At 44.6% G+C, this 17,962-nt stretch overlaps 1 protein-coding gene across 1 annotated transcript in view; it reads right to left on the bottom strand.

Annotated features, from left to right (window-relative positions):
- Nucleotides 1-3,963: 3,963 nt before the first annotated feature.
- Nucleotides 3,964-17,962, bottom strand: part of LOC143301935 (retinal Mueller cells isomerohydrolase-like) — a 17,084-nt gene continuing 3,085 nt past the window's right edge. The window contains exons 2-11 of the mRNA XM_076616390.1: nt 17,002-17,136; nt 15,719-15,983; nt 14,466-14,616; nt 13,468-13,618; nt 11,701-11,909; nt 10,642-10,887; nt 9,532-9,634; nt 8,884-8,984; nt 6,544-6,658; nt 3,964-4,502 (exon numbers count right to left, since the gene is read on the bottom strand). Of these exons, the coding sequence (XP_076472505.1) occupies nt 4,333-4,502; nt 6,544-6,658; nt 8,884-8,984; nt 9,532-9,634; nt 10,642-10,887; nt 11,701-11,909; nt 13,468-13,618; nt 14,466-14,616; nt 15,719-15,983; nt 17,002-17,136 (1,646 nt within the window). The 3' untranslated portion in view covers nt 3,964-4,332. The remainder of the gene's footprint in view (nt 4,503-6,543; nt 6,659-8,883; nt 8,985-9,531; nt 9,635-10,641; nt 10,888-11,700; nt 11,910-13,467; nt 13,619-14,465; nt 14,617-15,718; nt 15,984-17,001; nt 17,137-17,962) is intronic.

Genomic DNA, 17,962 nt, shown 5'->3' with positions numbered 1-17,962 from the left:
TTGTCCGAACGCAGTGACGTCTCCCTGAGAAGCTGAAACTGATGGACAGTTGTAAAACGTGTTGCCTTGAGTTGTACATTTGTATTTGTATTTCTTTTTATCACAACAGATTTCTCTGTGTGAAATTCGGGCTGCTCTCCCCAGGGAGAGCGCGTCGCTACACTACACCGCCACCCATTTTTTTGCATTTTTTCCTGCGTGCACTTTTTTTTAATTTCTTTTTCCTATCGAAGTGGATTTTTCTACAGCATTTTGCCAGGAACAACCGTTTTGTTGTCGTGGGTTCTTTTACGTGCGCTAAGTGCATGCTGCACACGGGACCTCGGTTTATCGTCTCATCCGAATGACTAGCGTCCAGACCACCACTCAAGGTCTAGTGGAGGTGGAGAAAATATCGGCGGCTGAACTGTGATTCGAACCAGCGCGCTCAGATTCTCTCGCTTCCTAGGCGGACGCGTTACCTCTAGGCCATCACTCCACATCGACCCTACTATCGCCTCAACTACACTTGCTGAATTCGTGACGCAGACTTTGTAAAAAATAAATAAGGTATCCACGAAATAAAAGGTAATGTCCAATTTCTGCATCCTAAATCATTGCACCAATTTTTGTGGGACAAAAAAACGGAAAAAAAAAGCAAGATGCTGGCATGTTAGTAAAGTGACTGAATCGGCATTGAAACTGAGTCAAATAACGCCCAAAATAAAGAGTCGAAATCCACCTAAAAATGGGTTACAACATCAACTAATGGTGATACCGTTTCATACTTGCTCAAAAATTTAAAAAGATGCGATAATTCAGGATGCTAAACTTGGGACTTTACCAGACGTGTGTTCAACTGACCTGAGTGAGTTGTCCAGTGCTGTTGTTTTTTAACCCTCGCCCCCAAAAAGCCAGTCTGAGTGAAGACGCTGTTCAAAGAGAGAAAGGTTTTGGGGAACAAAGAGCTGGCAAAAGCACAGTGAGCACTTTCAGAATTTGCACGTGAATCACTGTAAATTGCATGCCTCCCGTGACCTAATTTCGCTCTGCTTGGGTTGGCGTGCGACTGCTGCTTTTGATCGCGTGTGTGTTTGTGTGTGTGTGTGTGTGTGTATGTTTGTGTGTGCGAGTGTGTGTATGTGTGTGTGCATGCGTGCGTGTGTGTATGTGTGTAAGTGTGTGCGTGTGTGCATATATGTATAATTATGTTTGTGTGTGTGCGATCATGTGTGTGTGTGTGTGTGTGTGTGTGATCATATGTGTGAGTGTGTGTGCGAGTGTGTGCATATGTGTGTGCATGCGTGCGTGTGTGTATGTGTGTGTGTGCGCGTGTGTATATATGTATAATTATGTGTGTGTGTGTGTGTGTGTGTGATCGTGTGCGTGTGTGTGTGTGTGTGTGTGTGTGTGTGTGTGTGTGTGTGTATGTGTGTGTGTACGTATAATTATGTGTGTGTGTGCGACCGTGTGTGTGTGTGTGTGTGTGTGTGTGTTCGTGTGTGTGTGTGTGTGTGTTTGTGCGCGCGCGATCGTGTTGTGTGTGTGTGTGTGTGTGTGTGTGTGTGTGTGTGGGTAGGGGTGTATGTCCCCCCTCCCCCCCTCTTTCTTCTCACTCTCTGTGTGACGCGTCTCCCTACAGTCATCGTCCTTTGAATGGGTTCCGCTCAGTTTGCACATTCCTTTCAGCACACGCACACACACACACACACACACACACACACGTGCGCGCACACACACACACACACACACACACACACACACACACACACACACACACACACACACACACACACACACACACACATGCATAAATATATAATTTGATAGATAGATGGATGTATACAGATATATGCATATATATATATATATATATATATATATATATATATATATATATATATATATATATATACATGTACCGAACACACACATACATACATGCATATATACATACATATAATCACATACACGCAAAATATCACACACACACACACACACACACACACACACACACACACACACACACACACACACACACACACACACACATGATATGAAAACGAAACACATCAGACGTTTCTTTTGTGTAAAAGTTTTCGTTTCATTTCGTTCCACTGTGCAATCACTTCTAAACCCACAGTGAAAAGACACTGACGAATGAGGGACACTGTTCCACTTTGTATCTTCCTGCTTTGTATCACTTCTAAGGTGAAAGAACAAAAAAAAGACCGAACCATTTAGGGACAAAATCAACATTCCTCTCCTATTTCCACTGGCTGTGTGTTCGATAATTTGCAAACAGTCAAAAAGCAGAAATATTGGCGTGTAACAAACACACACACACACACACACACACACACAAAATGTCCACAATCTGTTTCTTGCCATTGTCGGTAACTAACCAGAAAAACAAAACAAAAAATGAAAACATTTGCAATATAAAGATGTCCAACTGGTTCAGTTGTTTTGTTGTTGTTGTTGTTTTGGGGGATTTTTTGGGGGGGAGGGGGGAGGGCGGGGGGGGGGGGGTTAACACAAACATTTGTGTGAAACAAAAACACCACTCAGTTTATTTCATGCCGCTGTGAAATACTAACATTTTGGGACAAAATATTTTTGCTGGTGCAGTCAAAAAGACAAGAGACACAAGAGGCACACACATTTGTGTGTAAAAGATAATATAGAAATAGATTATAAAACATAAATAAATAAACACCACCCCACAGTCATTTTTTGCCTCTGTGCTGAACAGCAGAGGAGGCAACTGCTGTTCCGACTATCTGGGCTAGAATTTGATCATAGTGGAGAGTGTCTTGCCCAAGAGGGTTTTAGGACAGTCAGCGTTGGGATGGTTCCCAAAGGTCAACTAGTCCCCAAGGCTGCAGCACTAAGAGCCGGTGCAATTTTGCCTCCTAGTTTAAGAGTCATAGTCCTCCACAAAAGACTGCTGTAAAAGATTTCCTGTTGCAGAGGAGAAACCATAGATAAGTGGAGTGATAAACCGAGGTCCCGTGTGCAGCATGCACTTAGCGCACGTAAAAGAACCCACGGCAACAAAAGGGTGTTCCTGGCAAAATTCTGTAGAAAAAATCCACTTCTATAAGAAAAACAAATCAAACTGCACGCAGGAAAAAATGCAACAAAAGAAAAATGGTGGCGCTGTAGTGTAGCGACGCGCTCTCCCTGGGGAGAGCTGCCCGAAAAGACACTAACATTTGAGGGGAAAAAACACGCCTTCAGCTGGTACAATAAAAACCAAAAACCAGAAAAGACACAAACACGGACATCTTGACCCCCACAACAGTGAAAAGACACAGTTAAAAAACAAGACACAACAGTGAAAAGACACAGTGAAAAAACAAGACACAACAGTGAAAAGACAAGACACAGCAGTGAAAAGACAAGACACAACAGTGAAAAGACACAGTGAAAAAACAAGACACAGCAGTGAAAAGACAAGACACAGCAGTGAAAAGACAAGACACAACAGTGAAAAGACACAGTGAAAAAACAAGACACAACAGTGAAAAGACAAGACACAACAGTGAAAAGACACAGTGAAAAGACAAGACACAACAGTGAAAAGACAAGACACAACAGTGAAAAGACAAGACACAACAGTGAAAAGACATAACAGTGAAAAGACACAACAGTGAAAAGACACAACAGTGAAAAGACACAACAGTGAAAAGACAAGACACAACAGTGAAAAGACACAACAGTGAAAAGACACAACAGTGAAAAGACACAACAGTGAAAAGACAAGACACAACAGTGAAAAGACACAGTGAAAAGACACAACAGTGAAAAGACACAGTGAAAAGACAAGACACAACAGTGAAAAGACACAACAGTGAAAAGACACAACAGTGAAAAGACACAGTGAAAAGACAAGACACAACAGTGAAAAGACACAACAGTGAAAAGACACAACAGTGAAAAGACACAACAGTGAAAAGACACAGTGAAAAGACACAGTGAAAAGACACAGTGAAAAGACACATCAGTGAAAAGACACAGTTAAAAGACACAACAGTGAAAGGACACAGGCATTTTTGGGGACAAAAACTGCGTACAGTAAGTAAAATAAAATACAATAAAATGAAATGAAATAAAAAATAAAAATAAAAAAAGGGAAAAGAAAATAAAGGACACAAAAATTTGTATAAAATGTAACTCGTGGAAGGTCACGGACATCTTGACCCCCACAACAGTGAAAAGACAAGACACAACAGTGAAAACACACAGACATTTTGGTGACCAAAACTGTCTTCAACTGGTACAGTTAACAGTAGTAGAAGTAAAAAAAAAAAAGTATTAAAATAAAAAACAACATCCGGTGCACAGCCTCTACTCGTGGCTGTCTCCAGGCGGCACGTAACTCCCGTGGAAGGTCACGGGCATCCTGACCCCTTGTGGAGCGACTGCACGTGCCAGCTCCCGGAAGGAGGCAGCGTCCAGAATGACCAGGAAAGACCTCAGGCCCTCCCGGGTGGCCAGCACAGGTGACAGAACCACACCTGCACGGTGGGACACACATACACACACACACACACACACACACGGACGCACACACGCACACACACACACACACACACACACACACACACACAGAAAGAGGCGCACACACACACAGAGAGAAAAGAAAACACACACACACACACACACACACACACACACACACACACACAGAAGAAAACGCACACACAAACAGAGGCACACGCACGAACACACACACACACACACAAGTATCCATCATTACACACACACACACACACACACACACACACACACACACACACAGAGTTACTTTCTTCCTTCCTTCCTTTTTTTTTTTCATTCCATCATTCTGTCTTCCTCCCTTTCTTCCCTGTTCATCCCTTCCATGTGACGTTAGTTGCCTGGATCCTCCCAGAGCTGGCCACAAGGACAGTAACATCCTTCCTTCCTTCCTTCCTTCCTTCCTTCCTTCCTTCCTTCCTTCCTTCCATCCATCCTTCCATCCTTCCTTTCTTCCTTCCTTCCTTCCTTCCTTCCTTCCTTCCTTCCTTCGTTCGTTCCTCCTTCCTTCCATCCATCCTTCCTTCCTTCCTTCCTTTCTTCCTTCCATCCTTCCTTCCATCCTTCCTTCCTTCCTTCCACGCTCACTGCTTTACCTCGGTCGTGTCGTGTTTCCCCAGGGCTAACTACGAAGACAGTTACATCCTTGAATGAACGAATGAATTATATAGATACTTATACATCGCCTATCCTCGGTCGGAACCCAAACTCAATGCACTAAACAAGCCCAGGATGATTTGCACAAGAGGCTACCTACCTGGGTAGAGCCGACTGACGGCTGCCATTTGGCGCTCATCATTCGTTTCCTCTGTCATTCAATTATATTTCAGGCACACACACCCACTACCAGACGGATATGCAACAGTTTATGTGTATGACCGTTTTGTATACTTATCCCGCCATGTAGGCAGCCATACTCCGTTTTCGGGAGTGTGCATGCTGTGTACATTATTGTTTCCATAACCCACCGAACGCTGACATGGATTACAGGATCTTTAATGTGCGTATTATCAGATTGATAGATAGATAGATAGATAGATAGATAGATAGGTAGATAGGTAGATAGATAGGTAGACTTCCTTCCTTCCTTCCTTCTTTCCTTCCTTCCTTCCTTCTTTCCTTCTTTCCTTCCTTCTTCCCTTCCTTCCTCCCTTCTTTCCTTCCTTCCTCCCTCCATTCCTTCCTCCCTTCCTTTCTTTCTTCCTCCCTCCCTTTCTTCCTCCCTTCCTTTCTTTCTTCCTCCCTCCCTTTCTTCCTCCCTTCCTTTCTTTCTTCCTCCCTCCATTCCTTCCTCCCTTCCTTTCTTTCTTCCTCCCTCCATTCCTTCCTTCCTTCCTTCCTTCCTTCCTCCCTCCATTCCTTCCTCCCTGCCTTTCTTCCTCCCTTCTTTCCTTCCTCCCTCCATTCCTTCCTCCCTTCCTTTCTTTCTTCCTCCCTCCCTTCCTTCCTTCCCTCCTTCCTCCCTTATTTCCTCCCTTCCTTCCTTCCTTCCTTCCTCCCTTCCTCCCTCCCTTCCTTCCTTCTTTCCTCCCTCCCTTCCTTCCTTCTTTCCTTCCTCCCTCCCTTCCTTCCTACCTTCCTCCCTCCCTCCATTCCTTCCTTCCTCCCTTCCTTTCTTCCTTCTTTCCTCCCTCCCTTCCTTCCTTCTTTCCTCACTCCCTCCATTCCTTCCTTCCTCACTCCCTTCCTTCCTTCTTTCCTCCCTCCCTCCATTCCTTCCTTCCTCACTCCCTTCCTTCCTTCTTTCCTTCCTCCCTCCCTTCCTTCCTACCTTCCTCCCTCCCTTCCTTCCTACCTTCCTCCCTCCCTCCATTCCTTCCTTCCTCCCTCCCTTCCTCCCTTCCTTCCTTCCTTCTTTCCTTCCTCCCTCCCTTCCTTTCTTCCTTCTTTCCTTCCCCCCTCCCTTCCTTCCTTCCTTCCTTCCCTCCCTCCCTTATTTCCTCCCTTCCTTCCTTCCTTCCTTTTTTCTTTCCTTCCTGCCTTTCCTGCTCATTGTATCACCTTGGTCCTCCCGTGTCGCCCCAGGGCTGGCCACAAAGACAGGCTCCCCAGTGAACCAGCCGTCCTCTGGCACCCAGGAATACTCCTTCTTCTCTTCCAGGTCCAACTTCACCAGCTGTTGTGTGATGGAGAGAGAAAGGGAATAATGATAACAATATATATATATGATAGTCAGTCGTGTCCGACTATGACCATTACAACAGCAGAGGAGGTAACTGCTGTCCCGACTATCTGGGCTAGAATTCGATTATGGTGGAGAGTGTCTTGCCCAAGTTACATCCACACTCTCTCGGCCAAGAGGGTTTCAGGACAGTCGGCGTTGGGGATGGTTCCCAAAGGCCAACTGGCCCACAAGGCTGCAGCGCTAAGAGCCAGTGCAAATTTGCCTCCTAGTTTGAAAGCCATAGTCCTTCACAAAAGACTAAGCTGTAAATGATTTCTATTGATAATACAGCTACAACAATGATACTGTTGCTGCTATTACCACTGCTGCTGCTACTACTACTACTACTACTACTACTACTACTACTATTGCTGTTACTGCTGCTGCTACTACTACTACTGCTTGTACTACTTCTACCAACAATGATAATGATATAAAAAAAAAATCAGGACGTGCGTCTATACAACGCTTATCGTACGGCTCCAAATCAGCCGAATAGATTAATAAATAAGTAAATAGATAAATGAATAACATGTAAATATCCGACACAACGAAATAAATAAACAAATAACCAAACAAATAAATACATAAATTATGGTAAATAAGCAAATAAATAAAAATATCAGCAAAGGAACTAAAATGAGATAGATAGATAGATAGATAGATAGATAGATAGATAGATAGATAGATAGATAGATACAAAAGCAAATAAAAACAGTATAGAAAAGACAAGGCCGGGAAATCGAAACGAAATGAAGTTAGTAGTAGTAGTAGTAGTAGTAGTAGTAATAGTTGTGGCAGTATATCTAGTACTTGTGACAGCAGCAGCTGATGTAGGCATCCTTCAGTCTCGGAAGACTATGGAGTTGCGCTCTAGGTGTTTATTCTGGTACAGCGTCGGGTGTGGCTGGCCAGTCCGACGCGGGAATGACAGTCCCTGTGGCAGAGGGCACAGATGAAGTCTGACGCTGGTCTGTCTGCCTGGGCTGCAGCCTTTCTTCTCATTCTCTTTTCCTCATGCTGCTGAGCGAGTGTCTCTTCGAACTTGGAAAGACCTTTCTGCACAGTCTGTCTCCAGGCTGACCGTTCAAGGGCTGTTGCTTCCCAGTTGTTCTGGTCGGTGTTCAAGGCTTTTAGGTCCCTCTTGCACACGTTTTTGAATGGCAGCTGTGGTCTGCCTGTGGGACGTTTTCCCTGCACAAGTTCTCCGTAGAGGAGGTCTTTAGGGATCCGTCCGTCGTCCATGCGCACGACATGACCGAGCCAGCGCATACGTCTCTGTTTCAGCAGCGTGTACATGTTGGTGCATCCAGCTCTTTCCAGGACAGTGTTGTTTGGGACCTTGTCCTGCCAGGTGATGTTCAGAATACGTCGGAGGCTACGCATGTGAAAAGCATTGAGCTTTCGCTCTTGTCGGGCACGTAAAGTCCAGGACTCGCTGCCTTACAGGAGGGTGCTCACGACGCAGGCTCTGTAGATCTCGATCTTTGTGTGCTCAGTCAGCTTGCTGTTGTTCCATGCTTTCTTTGTCAGTCTGGTCATGGTGGTAGCTGCCTTTCTGAAGCGCCTGTTGAGCTCTGCGTCAAGTGAGAGGGTGTCTAATATAGCTGGGCCCAGATAAACGAAGTCGTGGACGACATCAAGTTCATGGTCATTGATGCTGATGGCTGGGGGAGAGTCCACATCTTGTCCCATGACCTGTGTTTTCTTCAAGCTAACGGTAAGCCCGAAGTCTAGGCAGGCATCGCTGAAGCAAGTCATGACTGCTGTAGGTCCTCGGCTGAGTGGGCGGTTACTGCTGCGTCGTCTGCAAAGAGGAAGTCACGCAGGCACCTCAGCTGGACTTTAGTCTTGGCTCTTAGTCTGGAGAGGTTGAAGAGCTTTCCACCTGTCCTGGTTCGGAGGTAGATACCTTCAGCTGGAGGACCAAATGCGTGTTTCAGCATCACAGCAAAGAAGATTCCAAACAGTGTGGGAGCCAGGACGCAACCCTGTTTCACTCCACTCCGTATGTTGAAGGCAGCTGATGTTGAGCCGTCAAAGACAGCAGCAGCAGTTGTAGTATTTTCAGCTAACGTCTTCTCATGATTATATTTATAACATATTAGATATGATTACACACACACACACGCGCGCGCTCGTACACACACTTCTTTGAAACTGGAATTGAAGCATACCTTGGGGTTGTCAGCAAAAATACGGGTTCCGTAAACATATCGGTATTTCTGGGCGTTCACTTTCTTATAGTTGATCCTGGGCAGTTCCATCACCACCCCTCCTGTGGAACACACGGTTCACATGTATGGTCTGTCCACATTCTGGCTGTCTGGCTGTCTATACTGCTGTCTGTGTGGCTGCCTGTCTGTCTCTAGCTATCACACACACACACACATATATGTATATATATATATATATATATCTATACATGCATACGCACACACACATACGCTCGTATGCACGCTCGCACACACAAACATACATAGGCACGCACGCACGCACACACACATACACAAACATAGACATACAGAGACACACAGACACACAGACACACACACACACACGCACGCACGCACACATGTACACACACACACACGCGCGCGCTCGCGCGAACGCACACACACACACACACACACGCACGCACACACACACGCAAGCACGCACACACACACACACACACACACACACACAAGTTAGGCCAAAGTCTTCCCACTCACAACACAAACAGTTGTCGCCTCACAAAACACACACACACAGCATTTATATATAGACGCGCACATCTTTTCATACGTAAACCCGCAAAGTGACGTCAAAGTGACGTCATGTACCTTCAATGATGTAATCAGGGGTCAGAAATATGGTACCGTCTCTTCTCTTGACAGCGGTGGCCTTGGTGTAGGTCAAGGTCACCAGGTTGACCCCATCCTCCACCTGCCAGCACACACACGCGCGCACGCGCATCACAGCGTCGTGACATCAAATGCGTGTAAGTTATACACATTGTTCTGATCAAAATGTTTGTTTGTTTGTTAAATGGGACTTAAACCCAATTCTATGAGACAAAAAAAATCTATGTAAGTTACACACGTTAAAGGGGACTTAAACACAGTTTTATTAGATGAAAAACACGTGACTTAAACACACGTTAAATGGGATTTAAACCATATTTTATGAGATTTATAAAATAAAAAAAGATTAAAAAAAATAAAAAAAAGAAAGAAAGTTGCACACGATACAGGAGATTTATACTCAATTTTATCAATTAAAAATCATGTAAGTTACACAGGTGAACAGGGAGCTATAATCAATTGAATGACAAAAGACATGTCAGTAACACAGGTCAAAAGGGACTGAAACTCAATTTCATGAAATAAAAGCCATATAATTTACACACATTCAAGAGGACTTATACTCATTTTTCTCATAGATAAAATACATGTAACTTACACACGTTAAATGGGACCTAAACTCAATTATTGAGACAAGACATGCAAGTAACACACGTTAAAGGGGACCTAAACTCAATTTTATGAGGTAAGATGTGCAACACACGTTAAAGGGGACCTAAACTCAATTTGATGAGATAAGACATGCAAGTAACACACATTAAATGGGACCTAAACTCAATTTGATGAGATAAGACATGCAAGTAACACACGTTAAAGGGGACTTAAACTCAATTTTATGATATCAGACATGTAAGTAACACACGTTAAAGGGGACTCAAATTCAATTTCATGAAATAAAAGCCATGTGAGTTACACACTTTATGTGAAAAGACACGCAAGTTACACACGTTAAAGGGGACTTAAATTCGTGTTTTTTTTTTTTAAATAGATAAACACACTTTAAAGGGGACCTAAACTCAATTTCATGAAATAAAATCCACATAAGTTACACACGTGAATTAAAGGGGACTAACACAATAACGAGCTCACCTGGTCCACAGACAGCGGCAGCACGTATCTCCGGAAGTGGGCCGTGGACCTCGCGTAACCCTCGCGGTCCAGGTTGCGCAGGTACAGTTCGTCGATAACGTCCAGGTCTCTGTAACCTGTGAAGTCCACCACCAGCTGACTCTGGTCCTCGAAACAGTTGACGAAGTGGAAGGTGAAGGCCGCCTCCGCGCGGTACTTGGCGCTGACCTCTCGGTTGTCTGAACGCCGGATGACGCGAAAGACCAGCTGTTTGGAGGAGAATCCGATATAATACGATAAGATACGATACGATCCGATCCAATACAATACGATACGATACAATACGATACTATACGATACAACAGAACCCCACATAACACCACACTTTTTTTTTTTTAATCCGATTGGAAATTTACGTGTACATCCAAAATCTCGTCACTCAAACAACACAATCTCACAGCCCTTAGCAGAGTTTGACACACACATAATTATAAAGATGAAGAAGGTTGAAACCAAGAAGTGAAAAAAGTAAACTAGTTAAGCTGAACAAAAACCACGAAAGTAATGATAAAACACAGCAGCTTGATTCATTACACAGTAAAACATTACAACATGCACATTAAGATACACACAAAAAACACTGCCACAAATTTATCATTTCAAATTCTTTATGAAAAAAAGCAGTTCCTGCACTAAAAACATCAATGAATGAATAAGTGGTTAATGTGATCCCATCACATATTCATCTATGTGTTCATTAAACCCTTCTTTCTATTTAAAAAAAAAAGATCGATTGATTGATTAATGTTAATTAATTGGTAATAATTCGATTAATTAATCAATTAATTGACTGATTGATTGATTAAATGTACATCTTCTCTGGGTGATTCCTATGGTTGTCGTAGATGGTAAGTAAATGAATGAATGAATATACAAATACATACATTCATACATACATACATACATACATACATACATACATACATACATACATAAATTAATTAATTAATTAATTAATATAAATTAATGAATCAATCAATCAATCACACAGCTAACTAACTAACTAATAAACATCTTTACCTCTTCCTTAGGGTGTTTCTTGAAGTTCTCGTAGGTGGCCGCCTTTCGCCAGTCCCTCGTAAGGAACTTGAAACTTCCCATTGTGATTGGCTGCTCCAGGATGACGAAATGGTCACGTGACATGCCGAAGCTGTGGTTGTAGCCAATGGAGAACTTCCAGCGTGACGTCAGCGAAGCCAGCAGCTCGGCACCAGCGACTGCTTGAGCGTCTGATTGGTGGTTTATTTTAATGATACTGTTTGTCTAATGTGTATGGTTGACGGAGAACCTCCCCCGCCCTTCATCCCTCATTCTGGTCTGTTGTGTGGTGTGTGTTGTGTGGTGTGTGTTGTGTGTGTGTGTGTGTGTGTTAGTGTGTGTGTGTGTTGTGTGTGTGTGTTGTGTGGTGTGTGTTGTGTCTGTGTGTGTTGTGTCTGTGTGTGTGTTGTGTGGTGTGTGTTGTGTGTGTGTGTTTCTTTCATTTTGTTCCTTTTTTTGACTCACTTGTGTAAACAAAGTGAGTCTATGTTTTAACCCGGTGTTCGGTTGTCTCTCTGTGTGTGTGTGTGTGTGTGTGTGTGTGTGTCTGTGTGTCTGTGTGGCCGTAGTAAACTTTAACATTGACATTTTCTCTGCAACTACTTTGTCAGTTGACACCAAATTTGGCATAAAAATAGGAAAAATTCAGTTCTTTCCAGTCATCTTGTTTAAAACAATATTGCGCTTCTGGGATGGGCACAAAAAAATAAAGAATGAAGCCTAATTATATGCAAACTGCATTTACTGTTATATTTATGTTTTTTGTATTCTCTAAACTTGGCACTTTGATCTGATATTCTGACCCAACAGCTAGAGCAGTCATTATTATCATTTTTGGCTCAAACAGGAACTTCTTTTGCTAAGCATGGAAGCTTCATTTATTTTGCAAACGTTTTGGTGCAGTTAGAAAAAAGGGAAATTACTATGTAATGCTAGTGGAGTTAATTTGCTTTAAACTGATCTTTCTCATCTTAAACATTACATTTTGAAACAAGAGAGGCAAGGCCTTCAAGACTCACTTGTGATGCACTTTTTTTTTTAAATGCAAGCTTTTTATGTATTGAGTATAATTTCAAAATGTAATGTTTAAGATGAGAAAAATCAGTTTAAAGCAAACTAAGTTCCCCAGCAGAGTAATTTCCCTTGTTTTACTGCCTACACCAAAACGTTTGCAATAAATAAAACTTCCACGCTTAGCAAAAGAAGTTCCTGTTTGAACAAAAAATGATGTTAATGATAGATCTTTGGTTGGGTCGAATATCAGATCAAAGTGCCAAGTTTAGATAATACAAAAAATATAAATATAACAGTAAATGCATTATACTCAATACATAAAAAGCTTGGATTTTTTTAAAGGGTATCACAAGTGAGTCATAAAGGCCTTGCCTTTCTTGTTTCTTGTGCATTTTACTAACACCATGCTTGTGCCTGTATGCCATGTGTGAGTGAGTGAATGAGTAAGTCAGTGCGTGTGTGTGTGTGTGTGTTTCGTTGTTGTTGTTTTGACAATTTTGTTGATTTTCTCCTCTGTTATGTATTTCTACTAACACCATGCTTGTTTTCATTTTATTTAGCATTGTGTAATGTAGACCCTATTCAGGGCGGGGACTGGATGAAAAAAAAAGCACACCAGTGCTTATCTATTATCCTCGAAATAAAGAATTTTGTCTTGTCTTGTCTTGTCTTGCCCCCCTCCCACTTCTCTCTCTCTCTCTCTCTCTCTCTCTCCCAGCTCTCTCTCTCTCTCACCAGGGCTGTCAGCGAGGGGAGGCGGAATCCTGACGATGTTGTAGTTGTGGGGAGGGTTGAGGGCGGTACCCAGGTTGTACATGTTGCCCTCCGGGTCAAAGTGGGGGTGTGCCGTGGACATGTGCACAGCGATCCTGTCGGTCAGATTCTCCTGTCCGGACATAATAAACAGAGTGGTCATGTGTCGGTCAGGGGACCTAAAATATCGATTTCTGAACCAAAATTTTTATTAGACAAAACGACGTACAGGATACTCACTTTAGAGGGGTTTAAGATTCAGTTTTTATACCCAGTTTGATGGCATAAAATACATCACGAGTTTCACGCGTGAAAGGGGACTTAAAGTCATTTCTGTTAAACAGACGTGTAAATTACACACATTAAAGGGGACTAAAATTCAACTTAATGACACAAAGGGCATGTAATTTATACACGTTAAATGGGACGTAAACTCAATTTTATGAGAAAACTTATGTGTAAGTTACACACGTTAAAGGGGACTTAAACTCAAATTGTGATACAAAAGACGTAAGTTAAAGTTAAATGGGACTAACTCAGTTTTATGAAACAACAGACATAAAGTTACACACGTTAAAGTGGACTAAAACTCGACTTTATGAGACAAAAAACATGTAAGTCACACACGTTAAAGGGGACTTAAATTCAAGCTTATAAGACAAAAGATATATACGTTACGTTAGAGTGAGACAAAAGACGTGTGCTTAAACTCAGTTCCATAGAATAAAAGACATGTAAGTTACACACAGTAAAAGGAACAATTTTTTTTATGTAATACAAAATTATGTAAGGTACTCCGATTAAATGTGGACTTATACTTAATCTTATAGGACAAAAGACATGGAACTGAAGCAGACTGACCCCGCTTTTCTTGAGCAAGGTCTGAGAATGGACTCATACAAACCAAGAACCACCACCACCACCACCACCACCACCACCACTACTACTACTACTACAGCCATGCAGTGAAGCAGACTAACCCTGCCTTCCTTGAGCAAGGTCTCGGGGTGGACGTGCACGAGCCAAGGTGTCTCTGTCAAGGCGTACAGCCTGTCCCCATGTGGCACGATGTTCACCGCCACGTTGTCCGTCAGTTCCTCGGGGTCCTTGGGCTTGAAGAACGTCATCAGTCTGTGGGACACACACACACACACACACACACACACACACACACACACACACACACACACACACACACACACACACATCTATCTATCTATCCATAGACAGAGAAAGAAGATGGTAGGATGGTTAAGGCTCTCATCTGCAAATACAATGTCCGTGAAAATATGAACTGGAATCCCGCCTTCGCCCTTACTCCCAAGTTTGACTGAAAAATCAAATTGAGCTTCTAGATATTCAGATGAGACGGTAGACCGAGGTCCCGTGTGCAGCACACACTTGGCACACTGCAAAAGAACCCATGGCAACGAGAGAGGTGTCCTCTGGTAAAATTATGTAGAAGAAATCCACTCTGATAGGTACATAAACATTTACATAAAAATGTGCGCGCCCTCCAAGCCTGACTAAGCGCGTCGGGATGTGCTGCTGGTTAGGCATCTGCCAAGCAGATGCGACGTAGTATATATGCATTTGTCCAAACGCAGTGACGCCTCATTGAGAAACCAAAAGTGTATATGATATATTTTCACCCCGTAATTCTGTACTTAATCCTCCATCTGCTGTTTTAGGAAGTCAGTGGATTGTGGATTTTCCCCGCTATGACTGAGAACACCACTGAACTACGTCTGGTGTCTCTGGGATCACGTGCCATGATTGCTTACTTCCGGTGCCGATATATCCGAGGAGTCCATAGGAAACGAAACTGCAGCCATATCAGGCATGCAACTGGCTCTCTCCCACAAAGAGGATTCAAATAACCCCCACCCCCACCCCCCACGTGCAGCATTTCAAGGGATTTCTGTTTACATTTTCTTTTCTAGTGTTTTGGAAAATAATTGTTCAAATAGTGGAAGGATTGTTTAGTTCTTACCTGCCCTTGTTTTTCATCCACTAGTGGAGAGAATGCATTACAATGATGATGATGATTACGTCGGAGACGTTGAAAAAGGAGAAACAGATGAAGATGATGGAGATGAACATTATCCTAGTGTTGGTGACGATAATGACGATGACGACGACGATATTCATAAGGACGAGGACGATGATAATCACTACCACCACCACAACACCAACACCAACACCAACGAAGCCTGAGGAAACAAACGCCCACCTCCCCAAGATGCCTTTACACGGGTCAGGAGCTTGGTACGTCCCGAACTGCGAGGCCACCAGCCGGTTGGCCTTGACCGACTTCACGTAGGTGTCAGTGTCAAGGACGCGCGAGGTGTAGGTGACCTTCTTGCCCCCTCGGGTCACGTGGAAGCGGTGAAGGACGCAGAAGCCGTCGAACAGATGCTTCATGACATTGTCTCCGATCTTGAAGATTCCCGGCCCGCTCCGGTATAAAGATCCCTCCAGCCACTCTGGGATTTGACCTGGAAAAGGGGGGGGGGGGGGGAGGGGTGCGGGAGGGAGGTGGTGCAGGGGTGGGGTGGTGGGGGAGGGAGGGAATGGTACAGTTGAGTTCAATGACCTGCTGGCTGTATGATAGTTCTGTCCGACTATGACCATCAGAACAGCAGAGGAGGCAACTGCTGTCTTGACAATCTGGGCTAGAATTTGATTTTTATGGAGAGTGTCTTACCCAAGTTTACATTCCCAACTCTCACGGTCAAGATAGGTTTAGGACAGTTGGCGTTGGGGTGGTTCCTAAAGGCAAACTATGTCTCCTGGTCTGTCAGTCATAGATTTTCACAAAGGACTAAGATGTAAATTAATTTCCACTGCAGTGAAGAAACTGTTCATCAGACAGCTCTTACTTTGTTCAGTTGTCTATGTATCCGACTGTCTGTCTGTCTGTGTGTCCATGGTAAACTCCAATTAAGAAATTCATTTTCTCTCGAAATACTGTGTCAATATCAAATTTGGAATAAACATAGTAAAAAAATAATAATAAAAATAAAAAAAAGAAAGAAAGAAAGAGAGATTCACTTATACCAATGATAAGTTTTAAGTCTTCCCGATTAAGCCGTATTTCCGTATTATCAACGTTTTATTTCATTGAGGCTCCAAATTCAAAACAGTAAATTGGATCATCCCAGTTAGTTGCCTGAACGCTTGTTTGGCTTTAAGGACGGCATGTCATCGTTTTTCTTGTACGTAATTAAAAGAAAAGAAATAGAAATTCTGGACAGAGCACTAACAACACCATTGGTGTGCTTATTGCAAATGAATACATTAGAGCGGATACTGAATTAACTGAATGGACATAAAATCAAATCGAAGACACCCCAATGGCAGATGGGAGGTCGCGCGCACAACTCCAAACCTCCCTCCCAACACCACCACCACCACCACCACCCCCCCACACACACACGTATAAGAAGCCGCACCCCCACCTCCACCCCCAGCACACTCACCCAAACCCACACCCCACCCGTAATAAAAACTCACCCACGATGTCCGTCTCAACTGGAGTGTTGGTAGCATTCTCGGCGTTCAGAGTCAGGAAGGCCTGGTTGAATTTGAACTCCTCGCCTTTGGCTTCTGCCACCAGGATTCTTCTGGCTTGGCCCTGTTGGCCCTTCACTGGGAAACCGCCAAATTTCTGTGTGAAACACACTCCCCAGAACGCAAGACAAGGCAAGGCAAGGCAAGGCAGGGCAGGGCAGGGCAGGGCAGGGCAGGGCAAGGTAAGGCAAGGCAGGGCAGGGCAGGGCAGGGCAAGGCAAGGCAAGGCAAGGCAAGGCAAGGCAGGGCAGGGCAGGACAAGGCAAGGCACGGCACGGTAGGGCAGGGCAGGGCAGGGCAGGGCAAGGCAAGGCAGGGCAGGGCAGGGCAGGGCAGGGCAGGGCAGGGCAGGGCAAGGCAAGGCACGGCAGGGCAGGGCAGGGCAAGGCAAGGCAAGGCAGGGCAGGGCAGGGCAAGGCAAGGCACGGCACGGCACGGCACGGCAGGGCAGGGCAGGGCAGGGAAGGGCAGGGCAGGGCAGGGCAAGGCAAGGCAGGGCAGGGCAGGGCAGGGCAAGGCAAGGCACGGCACGGTAGGGCAGGGCAGGGCAGGGCAAGGCAAGGCAAGGCAAGGCAGGGCAGGGCAGGGCAGGGCAGGGCAGGGCAGGGCAGGGCAGGGTAAGGCAAGGCAGGGCAGGGCAGGGCAAGGCAAGGCACGGCACGGTAGGGCAGGGCAGGGTAAGGCAAGGCACGGCACGGTAGGGCAGGGCAGGGCAGGGCAAGGCAAGGCAAGGCAGGGCAGGGCAGGGCAGGCCAGGGCAGGGTAAGGCAAGGCAGGGCAGGGCAGGGCAAGGCAGGGTAAGACAAGGCAGGGCATGGCAGGGCAGGGCAAGGCAAGGCAAGGCAAGGCAGGGCAGGGCAGGGTAAGGCAAGGCAGGGCAGGGCAGGGCAGGGCAAGGCAAGGC

Source organism: Babylonia areolata, chromosome 28 (genome assembly GCF_041734735.1).
Source record: "Babylonia areolata isolate BAREFJ2019XMU chromosome 28, ASM4173473v1, whole genome shotgun sequence".
Lineage (NCBI taxonomy): Eukaryota > Metazoa > Mollusca > Gastropoda > Neogastropoda > Buccinidae > Babylonia > Babylonia areolata.
Note: the sequence above shows the minus strand (reverse complement) of the source record. Positions and strands in the feature narration are given on the sequence as shown.